Source organism: Lynx canadensis, chromosome A1 (assembly GCF_007474595.2).
Source record: "Lynx canadensis isolate LIC74 chromosome A1, mLynCan4.pri.v2, whole genome shotgun sequence".
NCBI classification, from domain to species: Eukaryota; Metazoa; Chordata; class Mammalia; order Carnivora; family Felidae; genus Lynx; species Lynx canadensis.
Genome location: NC_044303.2, coordinates 110,974,830 through 111,001,016, shown reverse-complemented (window position 1 = coordinate 111,001,016; position 26,187 = coordinate 110,974,830). Strand labels below are relative to the sequence as shown.

General features: G+C 56.2%; 1 protein-coding gene across 8 annotated transcripts in view; it reads right to left on the bottom strand.

Annotated features, from left to right (window-relative positions):
• Nucleotides 1-25,786, bottom strand: part of TCF7 (transcription factor 7) — a 32,726-nt gene extending 6,940 nt beyond the window's left edge. For 5 of the 8 annotated variants that reach the window (XM_030318136.1, XM_030318161.1, XM_030318189.1 and 2 more), the window contains exons 1-6: nucleotides 25,517-25,783; nucleotides 25,285-25,351; nucleotides 24,658-24,782; nucleotides 2,857-2,968; nucleotides 1,935-2,025; nucleotides 417-509 (exon numbers count right to left, since the gene is read on the bottom strand). In XM_030318136.1, the coding sequence (XP_030173996.1) occupies nucleotides 417-509; nucleotides 1,935-2,025; nucleotides 2,857-2,968; nucleotides 24,658-24,782; nucleotides 25,285-25,351; nucleotides 25,517-25,768 (740 nt within the window). In that variant the 5' untranslated portion in view covers nucleotides 25,769-25,783. Of the gene's footprint in view, nucleotides 1-416; nucleotides 510-1,934; nucleotides 2,026-2,856; nucleotides 2,969-24,657; nucleotides 24,783-25,004; nucleotides 25,062-25,284; nucleotides 25,352-25,516 lie in introns of those variants that run through there. The other 3 variants (XM_030318197.1, XM_030318145.1, XM_030318204.1) reach the window with 3 other exon arrangements.
• Between the last annotated feature and the right edge of the window lie 401 nt (nucleotides 25,787-26,187).

The window sequence follows — 26,187 nt, the reverse complement described above, 5'->3', positions numbered from 1 at the left end:
TACTGTCGCAGACCCATGTAAAAGGTGATGCCTCAGCTTGGGCAGGGCTCACGGAATGCCCAGGAGAGTTGGCTTGTCCCGCCCTTCAGCAGGGATGCACAACACAGGTGAGTGCACACACACCTGCACATGGGCTGATTCACGCGTGCACAGGCAGCAGCACAAGCACGGCTGTGCACTCACTGGCCCTGGCTGCTCTAGGGTGCTCGGCTGCATGGTCTGACCTGGGCTGAGGCCTCTGGCTCTCCCACCGGCTTCATTCTCAGGCACAGGGCAGCAGGGGGCTGCAGAATGACAGACGGACGGATGGACAGACAACTAGCACAGGGCAAGCACAGGCCTGGGCATGGCCTCATGTGGGCTCTGAAGCCTGGGCAACAGGAAGCAGGAGCCTGGCTGCAGAGTATGGGACTCACCTGGGGTAGGGGGCGCCAGGGGCTGCAGTGGGGGCAGGGAAGTGCTGTCTATATCCGCAGGAAGGGGACAGGGGGTAGAGAGGAGGGCTGGGCCTGTGGTTGGGAGAGACAGCTGTTAGCAGTCTGGCTACTGGCCAGATGTAGGGAAAGAATTCCCCACCTTGCTTGACCCATAGGGTACGGCAATTTGGCCTCCACTAGGACTCCTCCAGCATGTATATGAAGCATCTGCCACCAGAGGGCAACCTGTGCTGCACCTACTTCCCTCTACAGACTTGTACTGGTGCTTAAAGGGCAGAAATGGCAGTATTCTCCTGGGACCCAGCTCAGTTGCCCCCTTCCCCCCCCCCCCCCTCCAGCTCACCTCCAGCCTTACTTCCTAAAATTTCCTCATCAGCACAGCATTGATACCTGTCCTAGGACTTTTGCAGTCACTGTTGACACTGTTCTGCCCGCTTTGTCCCCTTTCAACTCCTGGTCTTTGTTCAGCTCTTGCTTGGCTAAATGACTTTTTTCCATAAAAGCCCTGGAAATCCCAGGCTGGATGAGGCACCCCTCTGGGCTCTTACAGTCCCCAATAAAAGCACTGCTAATACTGCCCTGTAATTGTTGGGTCCCTGACCTGGGTAGTACACCCAAGGATTGGCAAACCCCAATCCCGGAAGTATCTGTGGGTATACTCCTGACTGGTACTGAGGATGGAGCACTGTCCAAGGAGAATCTGGGAATAGGAGAGTGAGCTGAATATGGATAAAGAGCAAGTGGAAAAGGGCAGGTGGGCCTCAGGTTGGACCTCTGGGCTTCCCTACCTTCCCGGGAAACCAAGATTTCCTGCTGTGGGGTGCTGCCCCAGCCTGGAGAGGCTAGAGACGCATCCAGAACACACTGTGGTTGATGAGCAAAGGACCAACCAGCCCGCCAAGACCTGGCTCCAGCTCCAGACCAGCCCTCTGGCCCACAACTAGGTCTACTGACTCGAGGTTCAGGCTGGCTTTTGCTGGCCCAGCCTTCACAGACCCTCCAAGCAAGCTTTTCAAGGAGCCGGCCAGGGGCTTGGAATCAGGCAGGCACCAGAGGGGGCAAAGGACACTGTTCCTCAGGAAGCTTAGCCAAGGGACCAGTCCCCAGTAGGCACTGGGATGAGTGTAGTATCCCCCCTGCCCACCAGGTGGCTGAGAAGCAACAGCCTCTTGGAGCCATTCATATTGCCCCTCCCTGCTCAGGTGGGCCTGCCTTTTCTTCCTTACATACTCTCCTAACCCTGAGTGGCTTGGTGCTCCCCACCCCTACCAAGTCTCTCAGACATTGAGGCAGATGTCGAATGCAGGAGGTCTCGACCAGGAGCCAAGGGCAGCGTGCTGGGCTACATGGGCAATGAACAGAGCTGCCGGGCAGCTCCTGGTACAGACACAAGACCTGGCAGCGGGGTGCTGTGAGAAGGACGGAGAAGGAAAAGGAAACGGCAGGTACGGATTTCCCCAGCGCAAGGTGCCCTCTTCCCACTGGGTTCACACTCACCAGCTCACAGTGTGGGGAAGCTGTCCCATGCTGCCTGAGGTCAGAGAGTAGAAGCCAGAGAGGTCAGGGGTCTGCAGAGGCCTGTGAACTCCTACAGTGGAGAGGGGCCAAGTAAGTGATCTATCCTGACCTGGAAGCCACTTCTGCTAGTTACTGCCTCCTAGGCCTTCCTGTGGGGCCTCTCCCACCTCCCATTAGCTAGAGGACCAGACATACTGGTTTGTTGAGGACTGTTCCAGTGTGATAATGGTACCCCGTTTATAGGCTAGGGAAGCAAGGGCAGAGTGGCAGGGTGACTAGCCTAAGGATACAGGCTGCCAGTGGGAGAGCTGGAGTCACTCAGGAGTGGGATGGCTGGGCCTCATCATGCCCTGGCCCGCTGCTGGTCTTCAGCTGGGGCCTCTAAGCTGGGGCCTCTGGCCTGGCTTTCTGGGCAGGAGGCAGGCCCCCTGGCCTGGACAGCCAGGGTTCCACCCGCCCCCTTTGGCTCCCCAGGGTTGAGTCAGCAGGTTTCCCACAGCCGACAATGGCTGATTTCAGAATGACTTTCCCTGAGGCTGAGGTGAATCAGCCATCACAACCACCACTTTCCATTTTCTCATTGAGGGGGGGTGGGCAGGGAGGGAAGGATACAGGTTTTACAGTCTTCAGTTTTACACAGATTCCTGCTCCTATATACTGGCACTGGGAGGTCATTCAGGATGTGGGTTCCTACCTCAACCTGAAACCTTCCAAGTTTGACCTAACCACCTGCTCTCAGGCTCCCAGGCCATCTTTCTGGCATTTTTCTTGGGGTTTTGAGTTTGCCCAGCGCCAGGCTTTCCAGTTGTTAAAAAGGGGCTAACCCCCCTGGACCCAGAAGCCTAGGACTTGGCCCCTAGGCTCTGGGACCAGCAGGCCCCTCCCCTTCCCAGATCCATACCTTGCTTCTGGCTGATGTCGGCTGGTGCAGGTGTAGGGTGTGGGCTGCTGAAATGTTCATAGAGAGGAGAGAGCTGTGGGACGCTGTGGGCTGGCTGACTGGCCTTGTTGTGCTGAAAAATGAGGAGGGAGGGTGTGAATGTGGGGAGACCCGAAGGAGGAAGGCACAGGGCTGGGGCATACATATAAACAGAGCCCCTTTTAGCTGTGTGGGTAGCCCAAATGTCAAAGGAAAGTGGGGGTGGTTAAAACCACAGGCCTCAGGAGAAGGGGCACCACTCAAGACATCCTATGTCTAGTGGCCCTGCCCACAGCCCCCCAGACTTTGCTCAAGCAGTCCCATCACCTACAGAGTCTCTTGGTTTCTGTATACTCAGTTCCAGGAGGTGCACCTCTCCTGTCCAGGAAATTTCCTGCCTCTAGGTCTGAGACCACCGCCCACCCCCGCCACCATTTCTCTGAGGCCCTGTGGCTTGTATGGGGGGCTTCTCATACCCTCCAGCCCCAGACACCAGGTAATGGTCTGAAGACCTGGCTTACCCCAAGACAGCCTAGAGTTCTTTTTCCTACTTCTCCACCCCCAGACTTGGGGGTCCTAAGTCTGACCCTCTGTTCCACCTCAAGCTTAACAGGATTTGTGGGCACAAGGAAGGTTCCCATCAGCACTCTAACTCAGAGCAGGTGGGTCAGGTGGGGACAGGCTTCCTCCAGGGCCGACCCACCCAGCCCCCACACTTCCTGTCTCCTCAGCAATACAGGACTCTTACTTTTCTCACTAGTCACATGGATCTGTCAGGAGATGACTCATGCTGGGAAGGGGGCTCCCCATATGACCCAGCCATGGGGAGGTGGTGCTTGGGGCCAAGGCACAGCTCTGCACATCCCCAGTGCACATCTGCACAGTCCTGGACCCTGGAAACATCATCTACAATTGAGGCTCAGCTTCCACTTGGAAAAGTTCACCTGGGGGGATTCTGCTGGCTAGGAGCACAGATAAGTGTCTTTTGACTCCTGGCACAGAAGAAACGGGACAGCTTTGGAGCACGACAGCCATGAGAGATTGTGGCCTGGACTCCTTCCCATCCTGTGGGTGAATTTAGCCAGACTCCTTAACATCTCTGGGATTCAGTTTCCTCTCTTGTGTAATGGATGGGGTTCATGTTCCCTGCATCACTAGGTTTGGGGAAGCTTAGGGTAGCTTATGGTGAGGCACAGGTCCCTTGGGTTTGGCAGTCTGTGGTCCAGGGTGAGGTGAGAAAAGGCCAGGTATGAATTGTGACTCAGCCAAGGTGTGAGGCTTCAGGGGGACACAGGCTCCCACACTTCCCGGCAACTGCCCTGGCTGCCCTCTTCCCCACATTCCTGCCTCCAGGGGAGCTTGAGGCTGGGTTCCAAGCTGCAGCACCCCTCCCGTCAGGGCTTGGGGAAGTTACTGACACCACCCACTGTTCAATCCCGAGCTTGTTCATCTGCCCACTGAGAACCTTACATACCAGGACCTTCTGTCCTCAGGCAGACAGGGGTTGGTGTCCCAAAAGCAGTGGCTTCTTTGTGGTGGGCATGGATGTGTGACACCACAACCCCTTCCTGAGCACCTCTCTCTGGAGCCTTCTCTTCGCTTCCTGGAGCAGCCTAGGAAGGACTCCCCACTGTGGGCCTGAGGAGGAGTCAGCTGACCACGTTTAGATCCTGGTTCTAACGTATGTGGCCTTTAAGAACTTACTATAGTACCTGAGCATCTGTTTTCTTGTCAAATGGAGATGATCATAGGGTTGTTGTAAGAGTAAAGCCACAAGATACCCAAGAGCTCTATTACCCAGCTGTAGAGTCATGAGGAAGGGACGTTCAGGAAGCCCCTTACCTGCACAAAGAAATGCTACTCACAGTCCTTCCCTGGCCCTGTGGTGCTAGCCTCACATGGGCCAGATGGTTTTGGTCTGAATTCACCGGAGGGGATTTGCCTGGGGACAGAAGACCCACCTGGTAGCCTACTTGGCAACATCACCCGGGAAGGCCATGGTGTCTCCAGGCCCTGGGTGCTGGGACTTTACTGCTCGTGTTCTAAGGTTTCCTGAGCAAGCTGAGAGGCTCATGCCACACTCCGGCCTTCTTTATCCCCAGAAGTGACCGCAGAGTCAGAGTCAGAGTATGTGCAGGAATGGAAGGTAGAAAGTAGAATCCTCGGGCTGGCAAGAGTGGGTTCGAAAGGCTGTGGGGTATGTGGATACCTGTGGAATCCTTCACGTGTTGACTGCCTGCAACCTGTGAGGTACTGTGCCAACCACTTTGCAAGCCCAGGCTCATTCCCACTAGGGTACCAACAGGCTGCCATTTCTCCCACCTGTAAATCTTCATCTTCCTCAGCCAGCACCTCATGTCTTGCTGCTCCCTTTTGTTGCAAACCTCAGGAGAGCCATTGCCATCCTCGGCTTCCTGTTGTTAGTCTTGTGCTCCTGTGAGCCTAGCCAATCCCCTGCCCCATCACTTCACCAAATGGCGCTTGTCAAGGTCCCCAGTGACTGCCACGCTGCCTGAACTCAATGGTCAGTTCTCAGTCTTCCTCCTACCTGACCTCTCAGCAGCACTGGACACAACCGATTTCTCCCTCCTCCTTGAAAGATTTTCTTTGCTTGGCTTCTAGAATGCCACACTGACCTATTTTCTTCCAAGCTCAGAGGCCATTCTTTCTTGGGCTAATTTCTGGCTCCTCATCTTCCTGATCCCACCCAAGATGTGCCCTTGGCTTTCCATCTACCATCCTTTCCAGAGTGTTCTCATCCAGGGTGGTAGCTTCAAATGTCCTCATCTGATTACTGACATTTCTATCTCAGCCTCTGCTTCCCCTAGGGAACACCACTCCCCGAATGCATACTCACCAAGTCTACCCAAAAGTCAGAAATGCTGCCCAAACCCAGTATGGCCAAAGCAGAGCCTCTGGTGTGCTGCACCAAATGCTCCTCTCCGTCTTCCCCAGTTACTGGCAATGCTCTCCTTCCAGATGCTCAGACACCTTGGAGTAATCCTGGACTCTCTTCTCTCACACACGTCTCCAATTTGTCAGGCAATCCTAATGGCTCTACTTTCAAGATAATTGAGAGCCCACCACTTCTTCCTCCCTATCCCCAACTCAGTCCAAGCCCCAGTCGCTTCCCACTCAGACAACTCCAGTAGCCTCTTGCCCTCCAGCATTCTTCCATCCAGCAAACCCGTGCCTCAGATCACACCATTCCCCTGCCCAGAGCAAGAAACAGACTTAGATGACCTACAAAGCTGTGTGTGGTGAGGCCCACTCTCTCCCTAACCCCACTGCCTCCCTCTCTTCCCTGCTCACCATGCCCAGCATTTCCCATGTGTGCTTCAGCCTCCAGCCTCCTTCTCCAGTTAGTGTAAGGATACATATTTTTAATTTTTTTATTAGAGAACACATGCACATGCAAGTGGGGGGAGAGGGGTGGGGTGGGAGAGAAGGGAGGGGGGGTGAGAGAGAGGGGGAGAGGGGGAGGGTGAGAGAGGAAGGGAGGCAGGGAGGGAGAGACAGAATGAGAATGAATTAATCTTAAGCAAGCTCCAGGCTCAGCATGGAGCCTGATGTGGGGCTCAATCCAACGACCCTGGGATCATGACCTGAGCCCAAACCAAGTCGGATGCTCAACGGAGCCACCCAGGCACCCCAGTCTAGTGATAATTTTTAAGTGAGCCACAATGAAGTGGGCTGGGAAGCCTAGCTCTAAGGCTCCCTGACCTTTACGTCAACTTCTTCACTACAGAATCCTGGGTCATTATGCCCCTTGAAAAGCGATGAGAAAATCAGCCCTGATTACCTCACTGATCACAGATGCAAAAACTATGTTAGAATTTTGGGGAGCAGCAGCCGAAGGCCTAGGAAGCTTCCTGGAAGCCTCTGGGACCAATTTATCCTGATAGGCAACCAGGACTGTAGTAGCCAGACAGCATCAGCCCTGACCAGGCCTTGAGACAGGGAGACAGGTCAGAGATCGTTCCCTCAAGAACCTGGGACTCTGGTAGAAGGCATTCAACCATTTGCCACGACTGGAGCCCTGGCCCATTAGTTGGAATGAACTTCCTCCAAAGATCCCTCCGGCCTGGGGGCTTTTGAGTGTAAGCTCCTGCTTCAGAGAAGGCCTTGCCATCTAAGTCCCGGTTCTGGCTCTTTGGCCCCCAGGAATGTAAGCCTGGCTGGGGAGTGGGACCCTGGGAAGGAAGTATTAGAACCAGAGGCTGGGGTCCAAGGTGCCAGCTACAGGAAGACAGTCCCACTCTGCCCAGGAAAAGGGCGGCGGGGGGGGTGGGGGGGGGGGAAGCCTCTCCTGCTTCCAGGCAGGAGAGGGTAGCTCCACAGTACGTTTCTCAGCAAACCACCCTTCTTGGGGAGGGCTACCTTTGGCCAAGAAACCATGGAGAGCCCCCTCACCTGAGGGAGGACCAGAGCTGACTCTCCTTGGCCAGGCTGGTAAAGCCCCAGGTTGCAGCACAGCCAGGCTTGGAAATCTCAGAATCCAGCTCAGCCTACGGTCTCTGGCCTGGGATGCAGGTGGACAACGGGTATGGAGGGGGTGGGAGGTAGGAGGCGTTGCCTGATGGTCAGAGGGCTTATCCTGTCCACCAGCCTTCCCTGGGAACTGGGGAAAAGCCTCTAATTAAACAAGAGTCTGCAGCCAAACCCCAGGAGAGATGCCAGGTAGGCAGGGGTGGGGCAGAGAACATGCCAGCAGCTAGAGGCCCTGAGGTGGCCAGGGATCCAGGGGAGGGCACTGAGGGCCCGGCCAGTCCTTCCCACGTTTATGCATGCTGCCCCCCAGCCTCACACTCCCCGGCCCCCTGTGTCTGTGGTGGTAGCCAGGGGGAATGTCAGGCGTAGGGCCCAGTGCCCCCCACCCCCCTCAGCCAGTGGAACGTCCCACTCCACGGCCTCAGCACAAGGCTGTCCCGGGGCCAGGCTGCCCAGACAAGGTGGGGTTGCCTGGGGACTAGCATGTGCATGAGGAACCTGATGACTGGAGCTCCTCTCCTGTCCTCCCTCTGATGATACCTGCCTGGCAGGCCTGGGTTGACTGTCCCCATGAGGCCCTGAGCATCTCGACTACACAACCTCACCTCTCTTATGTGAGGGCAGAGGGCCAAGGATAGACCTGGGCACTCAGGAAGTATTCGCAGCATGATGGAATGCATCAGCAAATCAAAGACTCGACAGCAGCCCATACTCCTTGGTGAGGACACTCCAGGATCCCCTTCTTTGCCTGTGTCTGCACCCTGCCCCCCCGAAACACATAGCCAGACTGCAGCACTACAGAGCAGGGCCAGGACCCGGAGACCCTAGGGCTGGAAGGCTGTGTCTGCTAATCCTCCTGCCATTGCATTGCTTTGACTGCTCCTAGCCACTCCAACTCCCAATCTGTTGTCCCAAAGGTGGCTCTCAGCCTTCCGGGACATTCTCATTAGCCCATGGCTAGAAATTCCTCTCGTTGAGTAGGCAGGAACCAGGAAAGGGGGGGTCCAAAGGTAGGGTGGGACAGGAGGAGGGAGAAATAAGGGACTCCGGGATAGGTCTCTTCTGCCCTGAGGTTGAGCTTGGGCCCAGCTGGGCTGCCCTGCCTCACCCCCTCGCCCCCCTACTTCCTGCAGGCTCAGGTGAAAAATAAACACAGTCGGCATTTTTCCCTGCAGACCGCAGCGGTCTGCTCACAGGCTGTGTGCACCCTGAGAGCCCTTGCCACCACCAGCAGAGAAACTCCCTCGCCTCTGACGGTTGACTCTGAAAACCCCCAAACGCTTGAGCCCCACAACACTTTCCCAGTGAAGAAAGTTGCTGCTTCCTCGGGCCTCACGCCTGGGGGTGGGGGAGTGTGTGAGGCCTGGGGGCCCCCCCCCCCCCCCCACCTCCAGCAAGCCTCCCTGTGGCAGAGACGGTGCCAGAAGTTCCCGCCCTCCTGTTCCCCCACCCACCCACACACACACACACACACACACACACACACACACACACACACACACCCAGATTCTCTGTTGATTACGACTGACAGACACATTCAGTCCGCTTTCATCACTGAGTGCCTGTGTGCCAGCCAAAAAAATGTTTCAGGCTGAGAGAAAAGCATTTTCCAATGATAAGTGAGTGGTTACCATGTCTCAGGCACAGTTCTGAACACCTTACAGAGTTTAACTCCTATGCTTTTAAACAAACCTAGGATATAGGTGTATTACACCCATTTGGTAGATGAGGAAACTGAGGCACTGAAAGGTCACACAGCTTGCCCAAGATCACACAATAAGTGGCAGAGCTGGGATTCTACCTACTGTGCTACAAAGGCCTTATGGTTGGTCATGGACAAAACCTGGGGGTAGAGGGGATGGCATGCCAGTCCTTACCCCAGTTTCCTTTCTCCAGCCTGGTTGGTCAGAGTTCCCTGAACCAGTGCCTCCCTCCCTGACCCTAAAAATGCTTCAGTGGGTTCCGGGACCCCTGGGATTGGAGTTCTGGCCACACCACCTGCCTACTTCCTGCCGGCGCTGCTGGCAACCAAGAACCCGCCTGGTGGCAATAGCTGGACATGGCTCCCCGGCCTTAGTGCACGTGCGCCCCACTCATCCTTGACCAGCCACCATCCAGCCACGCTGGCTTGCCCTTCTCCCGCCCTGGTGCCTAGCTCGTCTCTGCCTCAGCGCCTTTACCCACCCCTCCTCCTCCCCTCATGACTTTCCATGCTTCTTCCGGCTCCTTGCGAGCCTCACTGCTCATTCTGACCTCAGTCTAAGGGTCACTTCCTTGCAAACGACTCGCCGGGGATCCACAGCCCAGCAGGCAGAGGTGCCCACATGGTGCAGAGGTGGGCCTGGGGGTGCCGGAGGGCAGCACTGGCTTGTTAGTCATCTCCACCTGTCCAGGTTCCGTACTCGGCAGAGGGAAGGCCTCTGGAGTCCCTGGTGCTCCAGAACCTCTGTGTGCCCCACCCACTCATCCGCCACGGAGCCGACTGCAGTCACCCAGTTCCTGGCTCCTTGTTCCCTATGCCTGTGTTGGAGCTGGAGAGAGGCCAGTGGGGACGAGCCCACAGGAGTGGCAGATCCACACCTCAAGCCTCATGCTCGTTCCTGGGCAGAAGCTGACTGGACAGAAAGGTGGGCTACTGATACAGTATAGCCTGGGCTTCAGTTCCGTGGCCCAGCGGCTCTGCACAATTCCACACACTGGCCGTGCTCAGAGCCCCCTTTAGCTCTCCCTTCTCTCCCTCACACTGTCAAGAGCCAGGCTCCAGCTAGGGCCTGGCCCTGAGCATACACTCTGACCTCGATCAGTTCCTCCTGGTTCCTCTCCCAGCTCTAGGGCCCACCAGGTAGCCCCACAGCTCCCTCAGACCTGTGTGTGGAGCTAGGACCCACTGTCCAGCACCAGTGGTTGCTTAAGTCCCAAGGAGTCTGGCCAGTTGCTGGTGGGAAGCTCCTTCAAGGCCTGGGACCTGGAAGATGAGTGTCCCAGAAGAAAGCAAGCCCCCCAAGACTTTCCAGAAGAGACTTGTCTACATATCAACTGAGCCCGGATTTGTGGATTCCTGCAGACCCTCCCTCTACAGATACACCCCAGCAGGGCTCATGCCGTTTTATCCCCAGCCCCCGCTCTGGGCCCTACTGCCCAGGACATGGTGCTCTCCAGAGTAGGGCCCGCGAGCTCCCCGCCCACAGCGTGCCGGACGCCTTGTGCCAGACACCTGCCGCAGAGCACGGAGCTGTGGCCGTTTGGTCAGCTGAGCTGGAGGCCTGGGGGGTGGCTGGGCCACACCCTTGTGGACCAGGAGGCTTGGGTCCCACCTGCCAGCACGGTGTGTTGCCATGGTTGCACAGAGCCCTGCCAGGTGCGTGTGGCCAGTCTACCAGTCGCCCGGCCTCAACATCAGATAACAGGGCCTTGCCACACCAGAGGTGAGGACCAGAGTCCCTGCATGAGGCCTTGGCAAACCACAGGCCTGCTCTAGACCTAGCCTGGCCCCAAGGCACCCTCAGAGCTAGCTGAACCTCACCGAGCTGAGTGGCCTGGCCCACAGCCTCCAGTGGTTTCTATGCATTCGTTTACTTGCGCTTTCCTTCTTCCTCTTTGAGGTGAACGCCCCTCAGGACAGGATGTTTTTAGAGGAAAATATAAGCTTCCGGGAGCTGCTGCAGCTCAGCTGCTAGTTGATGCTACCAACACACCGTATGTGGGGACTCTACAGCAGCCCCGGGGCTGGGCATCCCTGCCCCCTCGGCCCTCCCAGCCTGGGGAGGTCTCTTAGCCAGCTCCTCTTCAGTGCCCAGCTGTTCAGGAGCCCACCGTGGGCCAAGGCAGGCCAGGACAATCTCAGAGCTCAGGCAGTAGGGAAAGAAAGGCTCTGCAGAAGGGGCACTAGAGGAGTTCAAGGATGTTTTTCTCCATAGGAGCAAAACCAACAGGCTGTGTAGGAAAGGCATGAAGAAAAGAGCAGAGATGCGGATTTAGAGATGGCAGCCCTCACTAGGAACAGCCTGCTGTATGCCCAGCACACCAAGTTCTACTCCCTGACCAGAGTCTGACCAGTCTTCCCTTGTCACTTTAGGACACGTGCAGATCTTGCAGATGGGGAAAGGGAAGCCCAGAGAGGTTAAACGACTTGCCCAAGGCCTCATGGCAAGTAGCAACAGATCTGGATTGGAATCCGGCCCTTTGGGGTTCCTGGCCAGAGATCTTCACCACTCTGCGAGAGGCCTCACAGTCCAGGGGTAGTGTGCCAGCATGGAGACCGCACATGTGAACCCAGTGGTCCCCAGATTCCCTTTCCCCCACTCGGTCTCCCCACGCAGACCTCCAGCCCATAGGGACCTGGGATCTCTGACTTTGCCAGTTAACACCCTGCCAAGAAACTTTCTTGGCACAAACCGACTAGCGGTATGGCTGTGACCTCCACCTAGCCTGTATGAAGGATGTCTTCACCCTGTCCTCACAGGAGGTGACTCAGTTTCTCAGTCATCAATGACTAAAGGAAATGTGAGAGGTCATCTCTCCACAGGGTCTGGCCTGTGCTCATCCCTCCACATGCGAAAGCAGGGGGTAAGGATAGCTGCTGGCAACTGAGGTGGCTCTCACGAGGGCCTGGCACTGCCCAGGAGGGAGAGGCGGGAGAGCCTAGGCAGAGCCCAGAAAGGCGGAGGGTGATGGTACCTCCTAGGCAGGCGGGGGTGGAGACTTGGAAATCTTGTCCCCAGCCTCAGCCCTGCATTTCTGACTCTGATGAATTCAAACCAGCTTCTGAGGAGCAAAGACAAGATGAGGTCTCTGGTCTGTACTAGCTCTCTGTACCAGCCCCAGGAGGACAGTCCTGCCCTGGGGCCATGGTCAGGAAGCTCATTTGGGTCTAACTTTTACAGCTACTGCCAATTAAGACCCTTGGGGCTCTGCCTGGACCGAATCCAGCGGTTTATCCAAAGGGAAACAAGGCACAGAGCGGAAAGGAGCTGCTGCAGGCTTCGCTGCTCACACCCAAGCCCTGCAGGCCCAGGGTCCGCACAGGGAGGGGGGCAGGGCTGCTCCACCTGCCACAGCAGCCCTCTGAAGGCGGAGCCCCCTAATGAGATTACTTAGGGGGTTCCAAAAACCACACCAAACAGTTCTTACAGATACTCACCTGGGTGTAACAGAATAAAAATACATGGGAGACAGGGAAATACCAAATTCCAAGGGGGTGAGGAGTGGGGAGGGAGGGGATAGGGGCAGCCAAGGGGACCCAGCTGGAGCTATAAAACCCATTTTTTTCAAAAAGGAGTGCACAGATATGTTGTCTAAGAGGCAAGGGAGCATGGAGGTAAGGGCAGGAAACACATGCCTGGGTTCAAATCACTCCACCAGCACTCCTAAGGTGCACGTCTCCCCATGCCTTGGCTCCCCCATCTGCAGGCCGTCCACATCTCACTGGGTTGACGTTGGGATTAAATTAATAAGGAACAAAATAAAAGAAAAAAAGACCAAGCCTTTTCAGGAAAGCCAAACTTTGTGCCAGGCTGGGGCCGCGGTCCTTGACTTCCTTTGGACTCCTGCCTGATTGCTATCAGGCCAGACTGCTGAGCTCCTGACCGGCCTTCAGTGACCAGAGCCAGGGGACTGGAGGCAAAGAAGGGCGGTGATCCAAGAAAAAACTGCTCTCAAAATGCCCCGGGAGGGCTTGCCCATGGTGCGGTGTGAGACGACACAATGACAACAGACACAACACACCCCCAGGGACACCTCAGCTTCCTCAGTCAGCCCATTCCCAGTGACTCAGGGCCTAGGACACCGTCCAGCCCAACCCCACGTCACAGAAAGGAGGGCACCTGATACAGACACACCCAACAGTGAGCTCCAACCTAAGCAAGGACCAGCAATGGAACAGGGGGTCCACCAATGGACAGTTAAGTGTCATCCTGCATCCTTTTGCCAGGCATCAAACCTGATCAATCTTAACTGTTAGGTGGAAACATTTTCCAGGGCAATGTTTATTCTGGAAACCCTGGGCTCCTGCTTCCAACCAAGAAACACAACTCTTTTGGTCCTAAAAGCCCTGCCTTGTCAAACATCCAAGGAGGAAAGTATCCATCCCTGACCAGGCCCAGAGCTGTGACGTCATGCCCAGGAGGGGCACTGAGGGCCAAGTCTGTCCTTGGGGTCAGAGAATCCGGCTGGATTCAGCTCCTGAACACAACAGGAGTGGGAGTACCACTCAGCTTGGAGGCCTGCAGTGCCCCCATCACCACACACTTGAGAGCAAAGGAGCACAGCAATGGGCAACATGGGCTTTGAGGTAAAACAGACTAAGTCCAAGCCCTGATGCCAGGCACTAGCATGTTCTTAACCTCGCTGAGCCTCAAATCCCCCATCTGTAAAATGAGAGCAGTAATAGCATCTACTTTCTCAGCTTCATGCAAGGACCTTGATACTGGGATTGAAAGCCCCAGGCACAGACCTGGCACTCGGGAAGTTCTCAACACATACACAATTGTCGCCGTTGTTATTCTCCCAACAACTATTTACTGAGCACCTACTCTGTGTCACACCCTGTGTGGGGCACTAAGATCCCCGCAGCGAGGAGGCCAGATATGGGCCTGGCCCAGTACATCTTCCCCAGCCCTTTCTGATCCAAACCACCATCCCCGAAACCCCACCTCAACATGGCCATCACCCCTTGTAGGCTCGGCAATCCCAGCGTCGTCTGTCCCTACGCCCTGTGGGCTACGGTCCCCCCCAAGCCCCACCCATGGGGCTGCCCACCACAGCTGGGCGGCTCCCACCCGCACAATGCTTAAAGCCGGCCAGCACGCTGTGGGGAGGCTGCCGCAGCCTGGCACACACAAAGCAGCCGCCCTGCCTGGACCCCGGCTGTACCCAACAGAGACCTCATTGCTGCTGGCACAAATCTCTCCACAGGCTGCCTCTCTGCATCCCTGAGGGCCCACCCACCCTCTGCCTGCCTGGCCACTGGGCCAGCCACAGAGCCATCTGATTTGAATGAAACTTCAAACTTAATGACTTTCATGCTGGTTATTTAAAACGCAATGTAATTTTCTTAAACACCCTATTATTTCCTTTGATAGCTACAAAGCTTCCCCCAATCCCATAAGCATGTTTATTTTTAGGGAAAAGAGTGGTTTGCAGTTGGTCATAGAGACCATAAGGAGAGGGAACCCACAGAAAGCAGGGCAAAGAGTCAACCATAGCAGCCTGGAGATCCACAGCCATCCTGCCTTCCTGCTGGGGTTGGCTCTCCACAGACACTACAGGGCCCTGGGTAGGCCCCTGACCTCCAAAATGCCAGCACATCAGCCAGCAGCCCTCCTGTCCACCACCTAACAGTGGCCAAGTCTGCCTTCCCATGCTCCCCCTGCATGGGGCCCAGTGTTCTCATCTGTAAGACGGTTCTGCTGGCTTCCCAATGAGCCTCCCGCAGCCATTCCAGGCATGTGACAGGGCTGGGAAAGGGGTCCCGGGGCCACGAACACAACCTCAGCTGCCTCCCTCCTGGCTCCTCCAGACATTCTGCCTCGGGTAAAGCCTCAAGGCCTGAAGCTTTGACCAGCTGGATCAGATCTGTGCCCAGATAAAGTGGCCCCAGGCAGTAGCTGCCCACACTGTGAGGGTGGGTGGGTGTGGCCCTGCCAGTCGGGGCTCCCTGGCAAGGAAGACGGCCTGGTGGTGGGTGTGCGTGCAGAGGTCAGCTGAGCACCACCAATGCGGGGCGTCCTCTGGGAGTGGCTATTTTTAGATCCTAGGCTTTCATGTGGCCAAATGATGTAGAGTTTACAAAGCATCGGTAATGCGTTTCAGATGGCGGCCCAGCAGATCTGGAGGCTGGGCCTCTGCCACCAGAGCCAGGTCAGAGTTAGTCAGAATGCCTTCAGCCTGAACTCCCATCACCTGTCCCTCTGTCCCTCCCAACCTTCTTGCCTGATGGGGAAGCTGGCCCTGGAGCAGTCCTGGCAATGCCCAGCAAGCCCCACCTGACGCCCACCTGAGCAGCAATTGTCTCCAGCCAACACTTATCTGAATGTCAGCAATCCTTCATGGCCAGGGATCCCCACTCCTGACTGAGAGAAGGAAACTGAGACCTAGAGAGATTAACAGATTTGTTGGAGATCACACAGCAAGGAGAAAAGTTGGGCCTGCCTTCTGGCTTCCCGGCCCATCACAGTTCCCTGCCCTCACGGGGTAATTGGGCTTTCTGGGAGGGGGGAATCTGTCAGCCTCACGTGGGCCAGCCTGGATATGGTGGGCTGGGGCAGCTTAACTACGCAAACCCCCAAAGCTCACTGTTCTTGGGGCAGGCCACGTCCTGCCTGTCCATGCCTCAGCCACACACTCGTCATTGAGAAGAAGATAGTGTAGGGCCCAGACAACTTTCCTGTCTCTGGACAGAGAAACAACTGGTTGTTTTAATGGGAGGGGTGAGGGGTAAGGCAAGCTTACTTGGCAGAACGTCTGCTTCCTCTGCCCTGCAGGGAACTCTGGCTGTGGATCGGCCGTGGTGCTCATCTTCCTCAGGGCGGTAAAGCCGTGTGTACTGGCAAAGCCCAGGCAGTCGACCTCCGTGGGACAAACTCCCATGGGCAGCTTCCCCACAGGAGAGGGCCAGACTCACACCTATCTTGGCTCTGCACCTGGCCATGACCCCTACCCAGCAGGGACCATCCCTCACATATGAGGGGACTGTGCCAAGGGGAGCCCAAGGTTCTAGCAGCACCAGGAAACAACGCTATGACCACGACAAACCCACCCAGGCTGCAGCTCAGAGACTTTGTGTATGCTAAGGCTGGTGTGGGCCACATCTTTTTAAGGGAGGGAGGTGACGACAGGTCCAAACCCCAGGCTTTGTGGACCTGTAAACAGGCATCAAACTGCCTGAAGGAAGAAGCTAACAATGTCCTGGATTCTCAGAGACCCTCCCTAGACTGCTGGGGCCCTCACAGTCTTGCTAAAGATGATGCTGGTCGGGGCACCTGGGTGGCTTGGTCGGTTAAGCGTCCGACTTCGGCTCAGGTCATGATCTCACGGTCTGTGAGTTCGAGCCCCACGTCGGGCTCTGTGCTGACAGCTCAGAGCCTGGAGCCTGTTTCAGATTCTGTGTCTCCCTCTCTCTCTGCCCCTCCCCCGTTCATGCTCTGTCTCTCTCTGTCTCAAAAATAAATAAACGTTAAAAAAAATTTTTTTTAAGAGGATGCTGGTAAGAGGCGCTCTCTACATCGTGGCTACATCACCAATGTGCTGAGGGACCTGACCTCTAGGGTTCAGTTCCTCTCAGTAAACAGGGGGCCAAGACCCTGGACCCACGACTCTAGACAGAGACTGAAAGACAAATGAAATAACATGAAAATGGAAACTTCCACCCCTGAGTCTCTGTTGCCTTGCATGTGCCAGCATGCTGGGTCTCCCTTGCCCAAAGCCCACCCCCTGCCTTGGCCTTGCTCGCACTCCGCCTATCAGCTCTGGGCCTCCCAGCATCCACACTGCCCCAGCTGCTGGCTCTGCCTGCCTCCCCCTCCATGCCCAACTCAAACCATGCGCCAATGGTCACCACCTGGCTCTTCATTCTGCCAACACATGCATGTGCCTACCAGCCACTCCTAGGCTCTGGGACCAGAGCTGCCTGCATATCAAGGTCACCTGCTGGGTCCTCCCTGCTGGCTCTTCTCCAGCCTCACCTTGTAGTCTTCACAGACCCTGGGCTTTGGGCCACCCTTCCAATGACCAAGAACATACTGATTCCTGATCTGCTCTGCTCTGACCCTGCCCCGCAGAGCGTTCTCTCACTTCACCTATGCAGGTCCCGGCCAGCTGCAAGCGTGACCTCTCAAAAAGCCTTCCGGGTTGCCCACCACTGGCCTCTCCCTCCTCACTGCCCTTCATCCAATTTGGACAGAACCTCAAAGCCAGCTGTGAATGCCCCGGAGGGCATCTCTACCTCATTGGGACTGAGATCCTCTGGGAGGGTAGAGACTGCCACCCCTCTTGCTAAGACAAGGCCAAGCATGCAGGGGGGGCCCAGAAACTCCAGTAGGGGTCTGGAACCAGGGTTCTAGATACTGCAGGCACTCTGTCACCGGCCAGCTGAGGCCATGAGGCCAGACAGGCTGGACAGCTGTGCTCCACGTTGCTGCAGGGGGGCTGGCTGCTGAGCTGAGGAAGAGCAAAACGCGGGGGCTTCAGAAGTGCTCCACCCACCTGGCACGGCACCCTCTGCAAGAGCTGTTCACTCCAGTGCTTGCACTGACAACATCTGCCACATAGCAGGAACCCACATACAGTGAGTGCCTCCTTCCATGCCCCAGGAACCCAAGGAGGTCAGAACCCTCATTCTCCTCATTTCTAGATGGGGAAACTCAGCCTCCCGGCGGTTAAGTAACTTACTCAGGGCCTCTTGGCCAAAGAGTGGCAGATACGGTGTTCGAGGGTGGAACTTCCAGACAATGCCCTCCCTCTCCATGTCTCTAAGGGGCCTTGGATAGATCTCTTCCCTGACCTGGCCTTCCTGTCCCCACCAGTAGAAGGAGGGTAGTAACCCAAAGATCTGTGCACTAAACTGTTGGGGAACGGGGAGCCCTGTGACCTGATAAAACACCTGTTTCCTCCACCAGAGTCTTGTTTGTACACAGCGGCAGGAAGCAGCCAGTCACAAGGCATGAGAGAGTGTGACTATGGCTTCAGGATCACAGCTGCCTGAGGAGGCTCACAGGGAGGCGGTGGCATCCCCCTATCCCTTCATGCAGCTGTACCCACCCTAATCCAGCCTGACCTCAGCAGGCATTTGACTTGCAACCAGGGCCCCTGCAGCCCCTTCTCAGAGCTCAGCTAAACCGCTTTTCCTGCACGGGCAAGGGGTGGGGTATGGTCTCGTGAAACCAAGAGGCCACGAACTGCTAGTCTCGGGGAAGGTACCACCAAGCCCTCCCCTCTTCAACCCCACTCACACCTGTCTTGGGGCACGTGGGGAGGTAGGCAGAGCTGGTAGGAACATCCCCATTTGTTGGCTATGGAAACTGGCGTGGTGAGACCCAGGTACAGTGGGATGAAGAATTCTTGGGCCTAGGTTGGTCACCTAGGGTTGGGTCAGTCCCTACGCCCCGCTGAGCTAGAGGAGTGGGCAGGCAGTCTTCTAACTCCAGGCCCTGGGGATAGAGTGGGGCGAGAGTCTCTGGGATGAGCCTCCTTGGTGCTGCTGTCTTGGACCTGAAAGGCAGCAAAAGGGCGCCCTGAAGGTAGTTGCACCTTGGGTGCAACTGCAGATTTTCCAAACACCACAGCCAATACCACACAGCCTTCCAAGTCAGGAAGGAATGCAAGTCAAAAGAACTCGGAAGTCCCACTGCCCACCATGAACCTATTAAACGAACAACAACAAAGAAGAAACTCCATGTTGGGGTTTGCACACTTAGGCACTGCAAGGAACAAGCTGCAAACTGGGGTCACAGAGGAGCAAAATGCTATGGTTCTTGCTACATTTTTTTTTTTAAACGTTTTATTTATTTTTGAGACAGAGAGAGACAGAGCATGAACGGGGGAGGGGCAGAGAGAGAGGGAGACACAGAATCGGAAACAGGCTCCAGGCTCTGAGCCATCAGCCCAGAGCCCGACGCGGGGCTCGAACTCACGGACCGCGAGACCGTGACCTGAGCTGAAGTCGGACGCTTAACCGACTGAGCCACCCAGGCGCCCCAGCTACATTTTTTTTTTTAAGATTTTGTTTTTTTATGTAATCTCTACCCCCAGGGTGGGACTGGAACCCACAACCCCGAGATCAAGAGTTGCATGCTTTACCAACTGAGCCAGCCAGGTGCCCCTGATTCCTCCTCCTTTTTGACCCCATAACTCTCTTGAAATGTACTGCTCCAGGAAAAAAATCAAAAAATAACTAAGAAATGATTTGTACACATCATCGTTCCTGCTGTAATGAAGGCAAGCTCTGAGCAAACTAGAAGCTACAGGAGGGATGACACAGATGCTATATGTGGGCACCGTCTGAGAGCCTGCAAAAATGCACCCCCACACCAGGGAAAGGGAAACACTGGGTCAAGACATGAGGGGGTGCATGCAGGGCTGACCGTGTGAGAAAAGGTCTGAGCGAGGCATGGAGGCTAAGAAACAAATGGGTCTTTTCCCTATTTTTCTGACAAAACAGCTTAAGCCCCAGACATCTTACATAAAGGGCTTTCACATGGCTGTGGGAGGGGGGACCTCTTTCAGATAAATCTCTAGAGGTGGCAGGAGAGGATCTCAGGACAGAGTGAGTAGTGAGAGCTCCCATCCCGGCTCCAAGAATGGTACTTCCCCCCTAAGAATCCCTAGATGAGGTAGGGCAGCAAGCAATGGGCCTGTATACCTAAGTCCCTGCCCCAGAGCCGGCCCCCAGGGTTCAGACTCCTGGAGCTTTGTGGCCCAAAGTAGAGATACGGTCCTCCAGACATGAGTCTATGTCCGGCCTACCAGTGAGCCACCACTAACCCAGAGGAGCCAGGAGAGCAAGAAGGGACCGCTCACAACCAAACCGCTACCTCTCAAGCCCAGGACACACTGGCACCTTCATGGGCACTTCCCTGGCACTGCTGCCTCCAGTCTACACTCCAACTCTGGGAAGAGGACTCGCCACCCCCATTGTGCAAATGAGAAAACTAAGGCTGAGAGATACTTTTGGCAGATGGGCTGCCTTTGGTCTAAGCATAACTAGCGAGTACATCATAAAGCAATGCCAACCACCACGGCCTGAAGAACTGCCAAGGTGGGCAAGGCAGCTGATGCCTGGGAGGATGACAGAGGTCCCACCTGGATATTCACAGGGGGTGTCTCTGGTAAAGTGATATTTGAATTAGGCCCCAAATGAGGAATGAGAAGGTGGCAGCTACATGAGAGCTAGGGAAGAGAGTTCCAAGCTGAGGAAATAAGTGCAAAGGTCCTGAGGTGGGAAAGAACCTGACGGGTATAAAACAGGCCAGGACACTAAACCTATTTATGGAGATAGAGTATGGCGATGAGAAGGAGGGGCTGTCAGCAGAGGCCGACCACCCAGGCACTCAGGCTGTGGTGTGAGGTTTGGATTTTACTCCAAGAGCAATGGGAAGCCACTACAGGGTCTCATCAGGCAAGAAATGCGATCTGATTGATGCCTGGCTGCTATGTGGAACCTGGACTGGGGGTGAGGGCATGGGTTCAGGTGGGGGCCAAGGTCGAGGCAGAGAGAGGCTGGAAGCAGCCATTACCGCCTTCTGGGTGAGTGACGGCGACAGTGTGGGCTTTAGGGTGGCAACTGAGGTAGAGAAGTGGGAGATCTGGCATGTTTGGAAGGGAGCCCAAGTACCCTGTCCTCATCTGGTGGCCAACTCTGCACCTTCAGAAAGTTGCCGGGCAGATCCTTCTCCACAGTCCACCGCCCATGTCAGGGCCGGCCCCACCCAAGATGCCCCAGCAGGGCCTTCTGAGACAGCACTCCTCTGACCAGGGCCTGGTTCCAGTCTGTTCATCTGTCTCTTCTACTCAGCGAGGCATTCCCAGAGACAGAAAGGCTGGCTGTGACCTATGTGGTGCCCAGCCTGGTGCCAGACTCCTCCTAACAGGCTTCACTCCAATTAGGGCTGGTGATCAACCATCACTAACCCTCCCCAGCAAGGCCCACTGGCTCCCTCTCTCTGAGGCTATAGAGGGCTGGCTGAGTGTATCTCTGCAGAGCTTCACTGGACATAGTGGCCATGGGTCAGCAGCACTTCCTTCCCCTGCTCAAGTCTTGCTCAAACCTGCACCTCCTAATCCCCCCAGGGCTCATTAGCACAGCTTTCATCTAACCCCAGACCCTGGAGTCCAGAAATGTGAGCTCCATGGTCAGGAGTCCAAGCAAGAGTCCACTGCCTCCACTGGGCTCCCCAACATTGGAACGGATGCCTGACCCCTGGCTTGGGGCATGCACAGACACCAGGATGGCCATGGAGGTCAGGCACAGGGGAACAGCCCCGAGTCCCTGCAAGAGCCAAAAGGCTCAGCTGTTTTTTTGTTTTTTCAATTGACATCCAATTTGTATATCATAAAATTCAGCGTTTTAAAGTATACAGTTCAGTGGCTTTTAGCATATTCACAAGGTTGTATAACTTGCACCACTATCTAATTCCAGAACACATTCATTACCTCAAAGAGAAACGCTATAGCCATTAGCAGCCACTCCCCATTCCCCCCTTTCCTCAGTCCCTAGCAACCACTCATCTATGTTCCATCTCTATAGATTTGCCTATTCTGGACACTTCATCTAAATGGCAAAAGGCTCAGCAATCTTCCAGGCCCAAGACTCCAAGTGGAGCCATGGAAGGGGCCACAAGAACAACGGGGCTTCCTATCCTTTTTGAGAAGAGGATTTGCACCAGACTGGCAGTCACGCACATCCAAGAATCTGAGTTTCCCTAGGGAGCGAAGCCTTACTCATCCCAGAATTCCCTTAAAGCCAGGCCCAGAGTTGGCCCTCCCACTTCCCCCTCCCAATCTCAGAGCAGAACAAAGCCAACAAAACAAAAACAAGCCGTGGCTACTGGTCTAGGCCAGGAACTGTCTACAAGCCTACATTAGAAGCCTGCCAAACATCAGCCATGAAATAAACTTTGACCAATTCTCCTTTCCCAAAAGGAGAATTCACAAGAATTCACAAGAAGCCATGTATTAAAAAGAAGCACCCTTTTAGGTAAAAGATCCCCCTCTCCCCACTGGCAGTTGGCTGTGAAGTGGTCATTTGGTCCATCGCTCCTGGCAAGGTTTGAGTCTGCATGCTTTGAGGCATCCCACATGGTAGCTACTCACTCATGCGCAGAGGACGACCCCAGCATGGGCTCTCCCCACTGTCTGGGGAGGTTAAGTAACTGGCCTTAAAAGCTCTTCGGCACAACTGGTGACCACTTGGATTCCCTCAGAGCGGGCAAAGCGGGGAGGGGGCCTAGTTCTAAGGCTCAAGGGCAGGGGCTGGGCAGCATGTCATCTGTCCCATGGGCTCAGGAAAGCAGAGCTTGGGAAGCAACCTCCCAAGGCAGTTCTTCCTCAGGGCCCCTACAATGGACTCCTGCCCCACTGTAAGGGTATCTTTTCTGATAAATGTGTTCCCAAAACACGGAGTCAATCAATTTTGCTTTTAAAACCAGCCCTAATTTAAATGTCCAACAACTTTTTGGGTAACACCAACAATTACTTCTATTTGCTATTCATTTTTAACTATCAGGTTTGCTTAAAAGAGGCTCCTCCCTTGTATTCATGTACATCTTCCTCACCCAGTGTGACCCCAACTTAGGCCCATGCCTCTGTCCTTGTTCCCAGCCCCATGGAACAGCTGATAGCAGCACATAGAAAGTCAACTCCAGACCTTGTCTTCCTCCTCCCGTGTTCCCGGAAGCCAGGCAGTGGGAGGCTGAGCTGGGTGGGGAGGAGGACAAGGGGACTTACCTCTACAGGAGAGGGTATAACACACAGAAAAGCATCTGCTATAGCTTGAGAAAGATGCCGAGGTTGAAAAAACAAATGACCCAGGCTAGGGGAAGAGTGATGTGCCTGCTTCAGCACCCCCCTCTCCCCGCTCCCCCCAAGAATCCTGACTGCTGGAGTTGGCCATCCGTCCGCCTACACTCTGACCAGTGTGAGCTAAAGGAGACCAAATGGTCCCATCACCACACCCTTACAGAGAAGGGGGCCCTCCCACTCTGGGCTCTCTCGCACTCACGCAGGCCATGAAAGGATCACAGAAATCCAACCGCCTTCCTGAAGCACTGTGAAATCACAAGAGGCTGGAGGGCAGCCTGCCCTCCTAGGACTGTTCTTGGTCTTAGGTCTTTTGTCTAGTCATGGTTGTCACAGTGACCACAGCGCCCTGTCCAAGCAATTCACCTGCCGGTGGTTTGGCAGTGCTGTGTTATGTCAAGTTGGCCCCAAAACCTAAGAGTTTACCCGTTGTAGGAGACCCAAAAAGAATCTATGTTAAGCATCTGCTGGTGCAGGGTGGAGGTCTCTAGGAAGAGGTGTTGCCTGAGATGGTGAGGTCAAAGGGCAACCGCCTCCCTCACAGACGTGAAGGAAGCAAACACCTCAGAGACCGGAGCCACCCTAGAGCAGAGAGACCATTCAACCATCACGCTCCTTCTGGATTTGAGAAAATGGGGAGTCCAAGGGCCAAGGAGCTCATTTCTAGAGTCAACAGTTTACCAGGTTTTCCATTCTGGGTTTCTGGGGAGAAGAATCTGTCTTCTCACCTCCCACCGGCTTCGGCATCAAAACAGCTTTCAGAACCAACTCTCCTCACTTCTGATCTGAAATGGCCCAGCAGTCACCCTCCTCCCTCAGGGTGACCCCCACTAGCCATATGAGCCTCCTACCTGCCGGCCCCTCCTGCACGAGGCCTCCACTTGCAGCCCCAAGCCCCCAAACATTTAGTGTACTGTAGGACCTCTAATCTCACCCCTGATTTAGGCCAGCTGAGGACAGTCTGAAACACTAATCTCAATTTTTTTTTTTTTTTAAGTGCAGCTGTACTGCTCCAATGCACTCAGAATAGGCTCTTCTACCTTTCAGGTCATCTGTACCAATGAGGCAGAAAAGCATGGTTTGTAACGATCATGGAATCTTTCAAAGCGCTTAAATATACTTAATTAGCAAAATCATTCAACAGGTCCCTTACCCACACCACTGATTTGAAACACCTCTGCAGGCCCTTCCTGGTGCATAGGAAAGCAAACCAGCCTCATAAAAACCTACTTTCTACACATTGCATTTGTGGTCTTTCTCTGGCAAGGGTGCATTCATGGCAAGAAGGACAGAGCGAGTCGAGTCTGTTTCTCCTGCACAGCCAGGAGCTCTAAAGCACACCAGCATTTCTGCCCATTCCTCCAAACACCCAGGTTTGGGGCTCAGGCTCCGGGAAAAGGCCAACTGCAAAGCTCACAGTTCAGACCACACCAGAACACCAGCACCTCAGGAGGGGAGGGAATGGTGTCAGCTCAAAAATTCTCGGAAAAGACTCTACCCTGGCATTACCTAGCATCAGGACAGGGCCTGCACCTGCTTGTGAGCAAGCTGGGAGGACAAAGGCCAACAGCTGGAGGGAAGGGGGTGCCTAGGGCGGTCTCTCCTTCCTTCAGCAAAGTTCTCCTGCTTCCCATCCCACTGGGTGTATATGGGAAAAGACACCAGAAAAGAGTTCTCACTTATCTATTTTGTTCTAGGCACAAGACACTTATTGCCCATGCCTCACCTACCTGGTCAAGGAGGTAGCAGGCACAAGGCCTGCGGGATGCCGGGGCCACTTACCAGTGGGGGCTGCGGCTGGGGGTGCTGCCCTGCTCCCGAAGGGGGTGGGTAGTGCATAAGCAGATTGAAGGCCGAGTAGACGGTGTCTTTGTACATGCCGCTGGCGCACTCCGGGGCCTTCAGGCCTGGAAAAACCACAGCTGGGTCAGACGCGCCCGCCCGGGCTGTCAGGGCCGGAGGGGTCTGCTCTCCAGAGTAAGAATTGCCGAGGGGTCCCGTTCAAGTGGGACTTGAGAAAAAAAGCGCCGGGAGTGCCTCGGTACCGAGTTCCGACTAAGGACCCCCGCGTCCAGGCCTCCCCTGGGCGGCCCCTACTTGACCCCCAGCCCGCCCGCCGGCCAAGGAACCTGGGCCAACGCTTTCTCCTCAAGACTGGGGATTAGTCAGTCACCTGGGCAGGAGGGGAGGCGGAGATGGCGGGGGTCTGTTTACTCCTATAAAGGTCAGGGCACCGGAAGTGACTCGAGCCCGGCGGCGCCCGGGAAACCCGCCCCCACCCCACCCCCCGGTTTTGCCGCCTCCTTTAGTTGCCGTGCGGGGTGCACCCCCCCGCCACCCCCGTCCTCCGTGCCACCCCCTTTCCCACCAGGACCTTAGCGGCTGGAGGAGAACCGGGCGGTAACTCACCGTCTTCCAGAGACTCTGGAAGTTTGTCGGGGAAAAGTCTCTGCGAAGCGTGTTCCCGCCCTAGAGCCTGCGGGGAGATCCAGAGGGGGCGTGAGGGGCGCGGGGCTCGCGGCCCGGGGCAGGAGGGGTCTGAGGGATGGGTACCCCAGGGGACCGGGAGGGCGGGGCGGGGCCAGCCGGGCACGGAGGGCGGCGGGCGAGCGAGAGGCGCAGGGCGAAGGCCGGCGCTCACCTCGGCCCCGACCTCCGCCTCGCCGCGGGCCCCGGCACCGGCCCCAGGGACCCCCGCGCCGCCCGCCGCGCCCTCGGACTCATTGACCAGCGACGACTTGAGCTCGGCCAGGTCGCGCTCGGGGCCCGCGGCGCTGTCGCGGCTCTTGTCGTCCTGCTCCTCGCCCTCGTCCTGGAAGGCCAGCAGCTCGTCCGGCGCGCCGAGGTCGTCGCCCCCGCCCGCGCCGCCCCCGCCCGAGTCCAGCTGCGGCATGGTGCGCTCCGCCCGCGGGGGCGCGGCGCGCGGGAGTGCGGGGCGCGGAGCCGGCCCGGCAGGCGGCGAGCCCGGGGTCCGGACCTCCGAGCCCGAAGCGCGGCGGGCGGAGCGCGGGCTGACTCCGCCTGGGCGGGCTGCGGGCGCGGGGCGCGGGCGCCAGGCTGAGCGGCTCCGGGAGCTGGCGGGTCCGAACATCAAAGGCGCCGCCGGCTCAGTGCGGGGGGCGGGGCGGGGACGCCGGGGGCGGGGCGGGGCGGGGGCGTGGCCAACCGCCCCGCCCCTCCTCTCCTCGGAGAGGCCGGGACGCGACCCGCGCGCGCAATCTTAAAGGGCTAGCTCTCGCGGGCGTAGCTGTGAAGCGTCCGACGGGCTTCACCCTTCTGAAACGCGGGGACCCTGAACGAGACTCTTGACCC